The sequence below is a fragment of the Mobula hypostoma genome, chromosome 28, assembly GCF_963921235.1.
Source record: "Mobula hypostoma chromosome 28, sMobHyp1.1, whole genome shotgun sequence".
Lineage (NCBI taxonomy): Eukaryota > Metazoa > Chordata > Chondrichthyes > Myliobatiformes > Myliobatidae > Mobula > Mobula hypostoma.
In genome coordinates, this window is record NC_086124.1 from 24,545,752 (window position 1) to 24,559,451 (window position 13,700).

The 13,700-nt window shown below is 49.1% G+C and overlaps 1 protein-coding gene across 3 annotated transcripts in view; it reads right to left on the bottom strand.

Moving 5' to 3' along the window:
• Positions 1–1,072: 1,072 nt before the first annotated feature.
• renbp (renin binding protein) overlaps positions 1,073–13,700 on the bottom strand; it is a 29,858-nt gene continuing 17,230 nt past the window's right edge. For all 3 annotated transcript variants that reach the window (XM_063035161.1, XM_063035159.1, XM_063035160.1), the window contains exons 9-11: positions 13,220–13,351; positions 11,753–11,840; positions 1,073–10,657 (exon numbers count right to left, since the gene is read on the bottom strand). In XM_063035161.1, coding sequence (XP_062891231.1) covers positions 10,578–10,657; positions 11,753–11,840; positions 13,220–13,351 — 300 coding nt within the window. In that variant the 3' untranslated portion in view covers positions 1,073–10,577. The remainder of the gene's footprint in view (positions 10,658–11,752; positions 11,841–13,219; positions 13,352–13,700) is intronic.

Genomic DNA, 13,700 nt, shown 5'->3' on the forward strand with positions numbered 1-13,700 from the left:
TTTCCCATCCTCACCTTATCTCCTCGCCCGCCCATCGCCTCCCTCTGGTGCTCCTCCCTGCCTTTTTCCTTCCTTCCATGTCCTTCTGTCTCTTTCACCAATCAACTTCCCAGCTCTTTACTTCATCCCTCCCCCTCCACCTATCACCGGGTTGTTCTCCCTCCCCTTCCTCCGCCTTTTAAATCTACTCCTCAGCTTTTTTTCCCCCTCCAGTCCCGCCAAAGGGTTTTGGCCCGAAACGTCGGCTGTACTCTTTTCCATCGATGCTGCCTGGCCTGCTGAGTTCCTCCAGCATTTTGTGTGTGTTGTTGGATTTCCAGCATCTGCGGATTTTCTCTCGCTTGTGATTTCACACACACACACAATGCTGGAGGAACTCAGCGGGTGAGGCAGCATCTGCGTTAAAGAGTAATGAGTCGAATTACTCGTCAGACCCGACACCCTTCATCAGGACCTGAAACGGCTTAGCTCAAAACGTCAGCTGCTTAATCTGTCCCTCAGATACTGACTCGCCTGCTGGGTTCCTCCAACATTGTGCGAGTGTGTTACTTGAACTTCCAGATCTGCAGAATTTCTCTTGTCTGGCTCTCATTGGCAAGCAGTTTTCGCCCAAAGACCTGTGGCTCACTAGATGCGTGTGTGTGAGAGAGAGAGATCGTTTGATTTTCACACTCAAGAGACTGTTGAAAATGGCATATCAGCAATCTCTGGGATACTCGAACCACCCCATCTGGCACGAACAATCACCCCGTGGTCAATGACACTTTGATCACATCTCTTCCCCATTCTGATGTTGGTCTGAACAACTGAACCTCTTGACCATGTCGGCATGCTTTAATGCATCGAGTTGTCGCCACCTGATTGGCTGATTAGATATTTGCACCAACGAGCAAGTGTACCCAATAACGTGGCCTCTGAGTGTAGATAGATGGGGGCGGGGTTGCCAACTAGAATCATTCTAATTGTGTTTGCTTGTTTAAAAATGTGTGAAATTTGTGTTCACCTTGAATCTGCTATTGTCACAAGTAAGTGTGTCAGTGCCCCTCTGCAGCCGTGTGCGTGTTCCGATGACAATAAACTCGACTTGGAAAGATTTATCATTCCCTTTATTAACACATTCATCGGTCAAAGGAAAGTCAGTATAAAACGCACATTCTCGGGGGAGGGGCAGGTTGCAGAATACGTTGAGTTACATTATCACTCTCCTCTCCTGTCTCTGCCAGCTCTCTTCCCCTTCTCGGGGGAGGGGGGGAGAAAGAGGTAGGAGAATAAGATTCTCTCCTTCTCCCGATTCCGCTTCTCCCTTTCTCATGGGGGAGGGGGGTGCTGAAGACGGCAGGGTACATCTAGTTACAGAATCTCCCTCCTTTCCTGTCCTCCTCCGTCTCTCCCTCCCTTGCTGGGTGGGGGGACAGGTTGCAGAATACGTTCAGTCACATTATCACCCTCCTCTTCCGGCTCCCCGTCCCTTTCTTGGGGGGGTGGGGGTGGGGGGAGCGGTCAGGTAGCAGAAACCAATTCTCTCCTTGATTCCCGCTCTCCCGGAGCGACAGGCACTTCTCCGCTTCGGGCCACCGCACATTCCCACTTCTGCCTCCGCTGCAAAGCTCAAGGAGTTACGAGGCCCGAGGGAGAGGGGCAAGGATTGGGGCAGAGCGAAAAGAGGAAGGTTAGAGTGACAGATGAGTGTGAGGAAGGAGTCTCCACCATCCCACAGAGCAGGGGAACCTAAAACTAAAGGGCACAGGTTTCCAGTAAGATGGAACACACTTAAGGCCGAAAGATTTTCCCACGGGGAGTGGCTCATATAAAGCCCACGCTGACGCTTTATAAGGCGTTGGTCAGACCACACCGATTATTGCGCCGTTGGCGAGAATGATCACGGGAATGAAGGAGTTAACATACGAGGAGCAATTGATGGCTGCGGGCCTGAGCTCGCTGGAGTTTAGAAGAATGGTGGTGGTGGTGTTGGGAAGGTGGATCTCACTGAAACGTATCGAATATTGAACGGCTTGGATACAGTGGACGTGGAGAGGATATCGTGGGGGAGTCTAGGACCAGACGGCACAGCCTGAGAATAAGATCATAAAACATAGGAGCAGAATTAGGCCATTTGGCCCAGCGAATGTGCTCAGCAAAGTTGTTGGCAAGGATGGGGCAGGTCCGGGCTGGTTTTTAATTAGGCATACACTGATTAGAAGGATGTCCCTTTGGAATAGGGATGAGGAATTCATTTAGCCAGAGGGTGGTGAATCTGTGGAATTCATTGCCACAGACGGCCGTGGAGGCCAAGTCATTGCGTAGATTTAAAGCGGAGGTTGACAGGTTCTTGATCAGTGAGGGGGTCGTAGTTTATGGGGGAAGGCAGGAGAAGCGGGTTGAGCGAGATAATAGGAGAGAGAAAATGTGCAGATGCTGGAAATCCAAGCAGCACACACACAACATACTGGAGGAACTCATCAGGCCGGGCAGCGTCTATGGAAAGGAGTACAACTGACGATTCAGGGCAAGGCCCTTCAGCGTGACGCCTTGGTTGGGATTTCTGCTGCTGTGCTCGGGGTGTTCTGTAAGAGCAGTCCGTTCTGATGTCAGCCAGTTTGGGTTTCAGCTGAGATAAGGGGTTTTGTTGTTCAACTTAGGAATGTGGTGTCAGCCAGTCAGGATGGTGGAATGGGGAGAAGGTGCTAGAGAGCACTGGTGTGGGTCAGGGTTTTTTTTTGGCAGGAACTGGGGGAAGACGGGAGGGAAAATAGCTGAGGATGCCGCCCCCTGTTACACGCGTGCATTGTGCAGATAAATGGCTTCAAGGAGGAAGGACCGGTACTCCTGTGGGGCGCCCGTTTGTTCGCGCTGGATTTCGGGTGACATTCGGAGGGTGGTTTGTGCTTCCACGCAGACTGCGGGTCCAGCCGGCGGGTTAAAGACCGCTTCAAGATTAGCTCCAACCTTTGCCCGTTTAATTATGATGGGCCCCTTTTTGGTCTTTTAAACTTTCTTTTCTTTAACTCTTTGGTTAACATTCAAATACTTTATTTATAATTGTATGCAGTCTACGGTCTGTTATTTTTCTTGCCAATGGGCGATTGCAGCGGGGCAGGATACTACACAGATCGAGGTTCGTGTGGGCAGGACACCCCATCTTCACAGGTTTGACGGGACCCAAGTCATACCGACCCTCGTCATATGGAGTCCGAGAAAGGTGGTTTTCTCACTGCCGAGTCCGGTGGCTGCTGCCGAGGGACTAACGAGCCAGCTCTCAATTAAAAAGGGAGTTTCGTGTGTGTTGAGCGAGGCAATAAGTCAGCTATGGTGAAAATGGTGCAGCAAACGATGGGCTGAATGGCCTAATTCTTGTCTATATCTTATAGTCTTCATGAGGTGTGGAGGGGAACTGGAGTGAGAGTAAGCGTGTGTGTGCGACAGACTGATCGAGAGGGTGAAAGAGGTGAACTAGGAGGTGATTTGGGTGGGGGGGGATTTGGGGCAGAGGTGGATGGTCACCAGATGGAGAAATCATTGTAAATACCATCTGATTGAAGGATACCTATTGAGCTTTTTAAAGTGGAGGTTGATAGGTTCTTGGTAAGGGTGCCAACGGTTATGGGGACTAGGCAGGAAAATTGGGTTAAGAGAGATAGTAAATCAGCCATGATAGAATGGTGGAGCAAACTCGATGGGCCGAGTAGCCTAATTCTGTTCCTATGCCATCTGGTCTTGTCGTATATGGAACGAGCTACTATGGACAGTGGTTGAGGCCCGAACATTAACAATGTTTGAAACACACTTGGACAGGTACATGGATGGGCAAGTTTCAGAGGGACACAGGCCATGAATTTGAGTTCAAGAGCCATGAGGTAATGTTGCAGCTCTATATAACCCCTGGTTAGACCACACTTGGACTATTCTGGTTCAGTTCAGGTCACCTTATTATAGGAAGGATGTGGAAGCCTTAGAGGGTGTAGAAGAGATTCACTAGGATTCTGCCTGGATTAGAGAGGGTGCAGAGGAGATTCACTAGGATGCTGCCTGGATTAGAGAGGGTGTCTAATGAGGAAAGGTTGAGCGAGCCAGGGCTTTTCTCTTTGGAGCAGAGGATGAGGAGTGACTTGGCAGAAATGGCAAATACAAGAGGAAAATAATTTTATGATGAGTGGAGGAAAGCGTAAGGGAGATGTCAGAGAAGTTTTATACACAGAGCATGGTGTTATGTGCTGTCAGGGGTGATTGTAAAAGCAGAGGTGGAAGGCCTTGATAGAGTGGATATTTCCAAAGGTGGAAGAGTCTAAGTCCTGAGGACACAGCCTCAGAATAGAGGGCATCCTTTTAGAACGGAGATGAGGAGGAATTTCTTTAGCCAGAGAGTGGTGAAGCTGTGGAATTCGTTGCCTGTGGAGGCCAAGTCTTTAGGTAAATTTAAGGCAAGAGATTGATAGATTTTTGATTAGTCAGGGCATGAAGGGATACAGGGAGAAGGTAGGAGAATGGGATTGAGAAGGTAAATGGACTAGCCATGATGAAATAGCAGAAGCCGACTCGATAGGCCAAATGGCCTAATTCTATTCCTATATCTTCTGGTCATACATTGGAGCATTTGAGGAACCCTTTGAAAGGCACACGGATGATAGAAAAATGGGGAGTTATGTGGGAGGAGAGGGGAGAGAGAGGGGAGAGAGAGGGGAGGAGAGGGAAGGGTAGATTCATCTTGGAGTAGATTGAAAGGTCAGCACAACATCGTGGGCCAAAGGGCCTGTAATGTGCTGGAACATTCAAATGGATGTTCTCAATGTAGAACATCAGGAGGGCACCATGGTCAGCACAGACAATGAAGGGCAGAAGGGACTGTTTCCATTCTGACCCCACCTCCTCCCAGAGGCAGGGGATTACAAATGGAGGGGAGAGAGCGCATGGCGCTAGATAGACCCAAAACCCCGTCCCAGAGAGAAAGGTGTTCAAATCTGACATTGGGGTCTTACTGAGAACAGACTGTGAAGCACTCCTGAGCGAGAGGGGGTGAGGGATTATCGCCGTGGGTATGCCAAGGGGAATTGGGGCATGCAGGCGGAGTGGCTGAGTGGAATGGAGGCAGGTGAAGCCTCGTGTCATACAGTAGTCAGCCCCCTTGCTCACAGTCCACGCCCCTGGGACGTGCATGGGCCATTCCCCCCCCCACAAACACACACACACAATCAAACCCCACCCCTTTCTGAGTGGTCGGCAAGCTGTTAAATTCACTGATCTAGCACAGACTAGATGGGCCGAATGGCCTGCTGTAGTGCTCTGCGACGCTCCTCAGCCCACGTCCCCTCGGGCTCCCCGCTCACCCGGTGATCTACTGGTTCCGGGATTGAACGCACTCAGCTACTGAGGGTCCCAACAGGGAGTGTGGGGGTGGGGGAATTGTGAAGATTTCCCCTCCCCTCACGGGTGAGGGAGCTTGTCCCACCCCCACCCCCTTCCCGGCGTTCCATGTCCGTCCCATCTACTATCGAGCCCCTGCAATACGTCTAGAATAGGGGAGGTCTCTCTCTGCCTGGGATCCAGGGCACAGAGCAGTGCTGTGCGACAGGCCCCTCAGTTGGTTCACAAACAGCCCTCTCCCTTCCCCTCCCACACCTGGAGGACTCCCTGCTCAGTGTAGGTATGGAATATGCGAGGCAACGCACTTCACTGTTATGTTTCGATGCACAGAGACCAATTGAGGGCTATGTAGGAGGGATGTGTGGTGGGGTGGAGATACGTCTCTACCAGAGGATGTGCAAGGCACTCCTTCCCTCCGCTAGCCTGCAGGCCACCCTTGGGCAAGGTGTAGCACCCGCTTAGCCCCCGATCAGAGTCATGGGAACCACGGGAGCAGATGGTGGACGATCATGAGTAGCTGGTGTATAATCACAAGTCCTGGTTATGCGACCGGTGACGCCAGGCAGACTATCTCTGAAGAGTATTGATAATGGCTGGGGGTCACCTATCTTGTAAAGACACTGCCCAGAAGGCAGCAATGGCAAACCACTTCTGTAGAAAGATTTGCCGAGAATAATTGTGGTCATGGATAAACCATGATCGCCCATGTCATACGACACAGCGCCTAATGATTTCATGTGACACAGCAAATAATGATGATGTCATACTATACATCACATAATGATGACATCATACACATAATGATGGCGATGATGTAGGAGGGGAGGGTCAAATTGATCTCAAAGAGTACTGTTCTATGTTAAAAATTTAGAAGATAATTGTTGGGACTTGAGAACCTGAGTTACAGAGAAATAGGTTAGGACTTTATTCTCTGGAGGGTAGGAGATTGAGGGGAGATTGATAGAGGTGTACAAAATTATGAGGGGTACAAAATTATAGGGTAAATGCAAGCAGGCTTTTTCCCCTGAGGTTAGGTGAGACTACAACTAGAGGTCACAGGTTTAGGGTGAAAGGTGAAATATTTAAGGGGAACCTGAGGCAGAAACGGCTTAACTCAGTGTGGAACGAGCTGCCAGCAGAAGTGGTGGATGCAACACAGGGGAGAAGTTTGGACAGGTACGGATGGAGGGGTATGGAAGCTTGTGGTATAGGTGTGCTTCAATGGGTCCAGGCAGAATAAAAGTTCAGCACAGATTAGAGGGGCCAAAGGGCCTGTTTCTGTGCTGTAGTGCTCTGTGAGACAAGTTTAATCTCCTAATCCTCCAGTTGAGGCTTCCGGTGACACCATGATTCAGTATTGCCCTGCCTCGCATTCCCTCCCATGAAACTCCAGGAATAATAGCTGTTACATTACTTTTGACCATCTATGAAAGACATTTTTTCCAAGTAAATGGTACAGGAACACGAGTATGGCATCTCGGACTTCAAAACACACTGGAAAACAGGAAATACAAAGAGAAAGCAAAGACAAAAAGATACAGCGAGCTCCAGAACAGGCCGAAGCTAGCAAAGACGCCGAGGAGAAAGATATGGCCGTGATACTGCGCCAGTTGAAAGAGCTGAGAAAAGAAAATCGAGAGTCATTTTCAGACACCAAGGCATCCCTATCTAGACTGGAGACCTCGGTGATAGACCTGAAGGAACGACTGGACCTACTTGAGCAGAAATCTGCCGAGTCTGAGTCCAGAATTAGGGCTAATGAGGACGCATGTTTCCGGCATGAGAGAGCACTTAAATACCTGTTGAAGTGAGAAGCTGCTCTCACCGCGGCTTGCGATGATCTCCAGAACCGCTTACGAAGAAATAACCTAAGAATTTATCAGATACCCGAGGGAAGTGAGAAAGGAGACATGGTGGGGTTTGTCAAACAGTTAATTAAAATGACGCTTCGGCTTGCAGAGGACTTAAATTTACACATTGAGAGAGGCCACTGATCCCTGATCACAGAGCCGGTGCCCTCTGCACCACCGCACTCCGTCATTGTGTGATTATACTGTAATAGAGGCAGTACCGCGTCAGGTGTGGGCTCAGAAACAAGTCACCTTTCAAGGCAGAGTCATCTATTTTGATCAGGACGACTCTCCCGAGGTCCAGGAGAGAAGAGCAGCAAAAGGCCGCGCGCCGTGATCAAACAGCGAAAGGAGAAAGGTGCGCAGGCAAGTTGTCGCTTCCCAGCGCAGCTGAGAGTAAACTCGGATGCTGGAGTGAAGACCTTTCCTTCCCTGACTGAAGCTTTACCCACACTGAACGACCCGGGCGTGTCCGTGCCGGTGAGTGGGAGGGAGAAGCTGGAGCAGCGGCTCATCAGCGAGGTGTGGCGGGTACAGCGGAGGGGGCGAGGAGGAGGGAGCGCTGCGTCAGAGGCAGACATGACAGCTTTCCTGACATAGGAAGAGGCCGATTACATCCTTTCTTTCAAAGGAGGAGGTATTATGAACAGTGTCTTCTTTGGACTGATTAATAATTTCTGGGCGTGAGTGATATTTAACTATCTTCGCCAACATGCACAGCTACTTACCAGCGTAACTGGCATATTTTGATATACAATGTAGTTTCGTGGTGCTGGGGGGAGGCGAGTTAAATTTTATTAAGCAGACAGAAAAGGAAAAGGAATCGCCAAGGGAGGGCAACAACTCAACCGGGGGATATGTTTTCCCCGTGGTTTGTAGGTATGACAGCACTGCGTGTGTGTTCCCCACAGAGAAGCATGTGCCATTATTCTCTGCCTAATTATCATCGGGGGTGGTCTTGATAGGAGAAAAAGCAGTCATAATAATTTGTTTTATCAGGAATTTTAAAAGGCCAACTGGGTTTCTGGAAGTCTTGTTTGGTTTTGTTGTGTTTTGTGGGTTATATTCTTTAGTAAATCGTTCTCTAGGCATTGGCAGGTCATCAGAAGTCTTTCAGTTATTGTACTATAAAACTGCCGGGTTTGGTTGAAGGTGGGAGGGGGATGGTGATGTAGTAAGAGAGATATTGTATCATGGTCACTTTGAACATTATTAGTTATAATATTAATGGAATCAGTCACCCCATTAAAAGGAAAAAAATATTGGCTCAGTTGAAAAAACTTAATTGCCCTCTTGCTCTATTACAAGAAACACATTTAGGAGATATGGAACACAAAAAATTAAAAAGCGAGTGGGTAGATCAAGTCCATTATTCATTTTGCCCTAAAAGTAGAAAGGGAGGAGTTGCAATATTAATCAACAGATCAGTTTATTTTGTGGTGGAAAAAGAGGTTAAAGACAAGCAGGGTAGATACGTGTTAGCTTTGGACTCGATGGGAGGTGCAGAGTTCACCATCGTGAGCATTTATGCACCGAATGAAGTTAACCCCACCTTTTCCAAAGAAGTAGCTTTATTACTTGCCAGGGAAGCTAGAGGTACTGTTAAAGTTGGAGGAGACTTTAATTGTATTCTTAATAGGCGTTTGGATAAATTACCTGGGAATGGGGATCCCCTAAACAAGAAGTCGAAAGCAGTAAAAATTATGTTGGATGAGGTTGGGCTAGTATGGCCGGAGAGCAATGAATCCAGGTACCAGGGATTTTAGTCATGTATCAGGAGCCTGTGGCTCATATTCAAGAATTGACCTTCTTTGCATCCCAAAGAAGAATCTACATCAGGTGAAGGAATGCGTTATTGAACCCATTACATTGTCAGATCATGTTCCTGTTAGACTTGTACGGGAAGTAGGCTCTGAGCAGTATTTTAAATATTAGAGACTCAATGTTTCCTCGTTGATGGACCCCTCTTCCTATAATCAACCAAAACAGTGCATTGTCGAATATTTTGTGACAAATGACAATGGGGAGGTTTCCCCCTCGATACTGCGGGAAGGTGCAAAAGCTGTGATTAGGGGAAAATGTACTGATTTGGCTGTTCAAATGAAAAAATATCAGAACGAAAAATATAATCAGTTACAAAGTGAAATAAAAAGATTAGAAAAAAAGGCACAAATTAACACTGAACAAGGATGATTGGAAAAACCTACAAAAGTGTAGGGATGCCTTGAATGAGTTGCTCACATATAAAGCGGCAGGAACACTTAGATAACACATAAGTATTATGAGATGGGGAACAGGGCCAGCTGTCTGTTAGCATTTCAGTTGAGAAAGGTAATTTTCCTCCAGTTCTGGGCACACCCACCCCCTATATTACCAAACTTTGGAAGACCTGCTTCCGGAGGTGGGAGGCTGGGGGGTGAGGTGTGTTCGGGGTTTGGGGTGTGTTTCTCGGTCACTCGTGGATCCTGGTCACAGGCCGGGCAGGGGGCTGTGTCGCAGCTGACCACCTACCCCTCCTCAGAGGACTCATCTGTGGCCAGGTGTCACTAGAGAGGGAAAACAGGGTGACCCCTGGTTCCTAACAGGCATTGTGGGGCTGCTGGTGTTGGAGTGGATAGGGGAGTGTCCCCCGCAAAGAGAATGTGCTGTAATCTTTATGTCAACACCATGTAAAAAATATTGAAATACAAGGAACAACTTCACACTCCCGGGGTCAAACACAAATTGATGCTCCCTCCACACTGTCCCATCACACACTCCCGGGGTCAGACACAGAGTGAAACTCCCTCCACACTGTCCCATCACATACTCCCGGGGTCAGACACAGAGTGAAACTCCCTCCACACCGTCCCATCACACACTCCCGGGGTCAAACACAAATTGATGCTCCCTCCACACTGTCCCATCACACACTCCCGGGGTCAGACACAGAGTGAAACTCCCTCCACACCGTCCCATCACACACTCCCGGGGTCAGACACAGAGTGAAACTCCCTCCACACTGTCTCATCACACAATCCCAGCGTCAGACACAGAGTGAAGCTCCCTCCACACCGTCCCATCACACACTCCCGGGGTCAGACACAGAGTGAAACTCCCTCCGCACTGTCCCATCACACACTCCCAGCGTCAGACACGGTGAAGCCCCTCCACACCGTCGCCTTGTGCATTGTGAGTAAGTTCCGTACTTGGAAAGCTGGAGAATCAGAGCTAATTTTGAAAGGTTGAGGTGGGGGGCGGGGGGGGGGGTGGGGTTGGATTTCTTCCTTGAGGTCGACAGCCTGACTCCTGGCTGCCCCCTTTCCCTTTTGATCCAGCGGTGTGGGGGAAGGAACGAGGAGCCTCGCCTTCCTGGAAGCCACCCGTTCTTCAGGACATCGAACCCTCTGCCAGCAGAGAGTCCAGAATGGTCTCGCACAGGTAGAGGCCGCGGGGCAGATGGAAGCACCCTATAAGAGCATGAAAGGCAGAGTCATATCCTCTGTTGGACCAGGGCATTTAATTCTTGGTTAAGGCTGTTCAATTGTTACTTTCTTCACTGTTAACAATTAATTTTCTGCTTGTATTTTATATAACTACTTATATACTTGGGTGGAGATACATCTCTACCAAAGGAGGTGTGGGGTGCTCCTTCCCTCCACTAGCCTGCAGGTCACCCTTGGGCACGGTGCAGCACCTGCTTCACCCCCCGATCAGGGTCCCGTGAAGCCATGGGGGCAGGTGGTGGATGGTCGTATGAGCAGCCGGTGCAGATCACAAGTCCTGGTTATGCACTGATGCCAGGCAGACAATCTCTGAAGAGTATTGATAATGGCTGCGGTCACCAGTAGCCCAGAAGAAAGTGATGGCAAACCACTTACGTGGAAATATTCGCCAAGAACAATCATATTCATGGAAAGACCATGAACGCCCACATCATACAACACAGCTTATAATGAACGAACCTAGTGGCCACAGTATATATGTGCAGCTATTCAATGTGTTTCTTAGTTTTTCACACGATTCTAGAAGCTTCTCTTGGTATTGCTTTATTTGAATAAGGCGTCTAAGGTTGGATGACTCTTATCTGTGAATTTGAATGGATAAAAAGAGCTGACCAGGAGGCTGCGCCATCTTTCGTCTCTCCCTCTCTTCACTTGCTAGACCTCTATCAGTGTCTGTTTATAACTCTGTTCCTTAAACGCCTAATAAAACGATCGTGATACAATGTTCCCTCTTATTTTTTTTACAGCTGCACAGACCAACCACTGCTCAGAGTAGGGAACTTTTACACGGCCTGAAAACTGCACAGCACATTATGTAGAAGAAAATTTCCAGCTGCGTGGCAACAAAGGCTATGTGCAGGGGGGCATTTCTGCTACTGCGCAGCTATGCATCTGAGCGGCTTAGTGGGAATAGTGACTGTGAAGCAGTAAGTTTTGTGCCTCTTTCCTGACTTCCGAAAGAACCTTGCACTCAGAACATCAGAACCCAATACACCCTGCCGGGCTCCCCCACCTCCACAACCCTTCCCAACTCTGTCAGTGTGCCGGGATCAGACGTACCTTTGAAAGGTCCTCCCTTGAAGGTGTGGGTGACCTCCCCGCGCCGGTTCAGGTAGCCGTACCATTCTCCGTGCTCCTGATCCGGAAACTGCAGGAGAAACGTTGGAAAACTGAGGCTTTAGTCAGACTGTACTTGGAGTACTGTGTAATGCAAGTACGTGAGATTCCAATTAATCAGGACAGCCTCTTACTGTTAAAATAGAACAAAAACAAATCAAGAAAATAGCCGGGATGCCCTTCGTTTATTTAGGACACTATATACCGCTCAGTTTGGACAGGAGACTATTACTGAAGCATTTCTGATTAGCACCAGTCACGTGTAATTGTATGCCTGTTGGGTTCTAGCGATTGGACTGAACAGTTTTTAAATAGCATCAGTTGCGTGTTTATATTCGGACACCAGTGACTTTTGTCATGGAGAGTCGGCGCGGAATAAGCAGCGAGACAATTCCTGAACTGTTTTGCTCACCGCCGTTTCAAGCTTTCGGGCTTGGAGATGCCAGAAATGGCCGGGAGTGAGAATGAAACGATTTCACTACTTCAGCAAGTTAGAATTTGAAGGTACCGACAACCATGTTGAATGTTACAATGAACATGAAGATTTGCAGGATGCAATAGTCGATAGTGTTGTATGAACGCAGTCCACTGTCGGTGTCTGCTCTGATTTTGTTCATTTACAGTCGATAACTATTAGGAACTAATACACAGTTTTATAGTACTGTGGTTGTATTGGTAGTATTCTAATTTGCTCTGTATTTCATTTAAATACATAATTTGTTACTGTAGTTTGTCCTTTTTATACCTCCACTATTCCCATTAAACTTCAGCCAATTATGGCAGCTGCTTAATTGGGCCAAAATGTACTGGTCCCGACGTGTCCCAATTAACCAGAATTCACCAAATTGCGTCATGTAAGCCTCACTGGAGTTTAGAAGAATGAGAGGAGGGGGATTCTCGGAGAAACCTATCCATTATTGAAAGGCCTAGATAGAGTGATGTGGAGAAGATGTTCCCTATTACAGTGGAGGAAGCGATTGATGCAAGAACGTGACACTTGAAGACAATTGGACTAGACTGTTGATAGGAAAACTCTATGGCAGGGGTTCCCAAGCTTTTTTTTAGTGCCACAGACCTTTGCCATTAACCTGGTTTAGGGGGACCGTGGGTCAAAACGTGGGCGGAGGTGACCAGCTTGGATGGGAAAGGGGAACGTCAGCAACCAGTCGGGCTGAAGGGCCTCCTTCTGAACCGGGCTCCACGGGCAGTCTGTGAGACTCCGGCAAGCCAGGGACTCGTCGGGTACAACAGACTGTGGACTTGATCCGAATGATGGGTGGACATTCCCCCCCCCCCCCGCACCCGCCCCACGCGACCGCGACTGCACGGGGAAGGGAGGCGAGGGGGTTGCTGGGGGCTGTGGAGAGCAGAAACGTCAGGTAGTGAGAGGCTCAGAAGGGCGGTACTCACGTGATTGAAGCTGTAGTCGAAGACCTGGCGGAAGAAGTCGAGGAGCCGGGGGTCGCGGCTCAGCTGGTAACCGAACAGGAGGGCCACCAGCGCCTCGGTGTGGGGCCACCAGAGTTTCATGTCCCATTCAAGCTGGGTGGGGGGGAGGGAAGGAGGATGAGAAGGGGAGGGGAGGAGAGGAAGGGTGGAAGAATAGGGGAAAGGGGAGGGAATGGGGATGAGAAGGGGAGGGAAGGAAGGGTGGAAGGATAGGGGAAAGGGGAGGGAATGGGATGAGAAGGGGAGGGAAGGAGGGGTGGAAGGATAGGGGAAAGGGGAGGGAATGGGGATGAGAAGGGGAGGGAAGGAGGGGTGGAAGGATAGGGGAGGGGGAAGTAAAGAACTTGTCAGATCTACAGATCTTCAGGCATCTCCATTAACTGAGTGATCAAATGTGGGGAGGGAGGCGAGGGTGAGCTCAAGGGTGGAGAGAGAAAAGGAG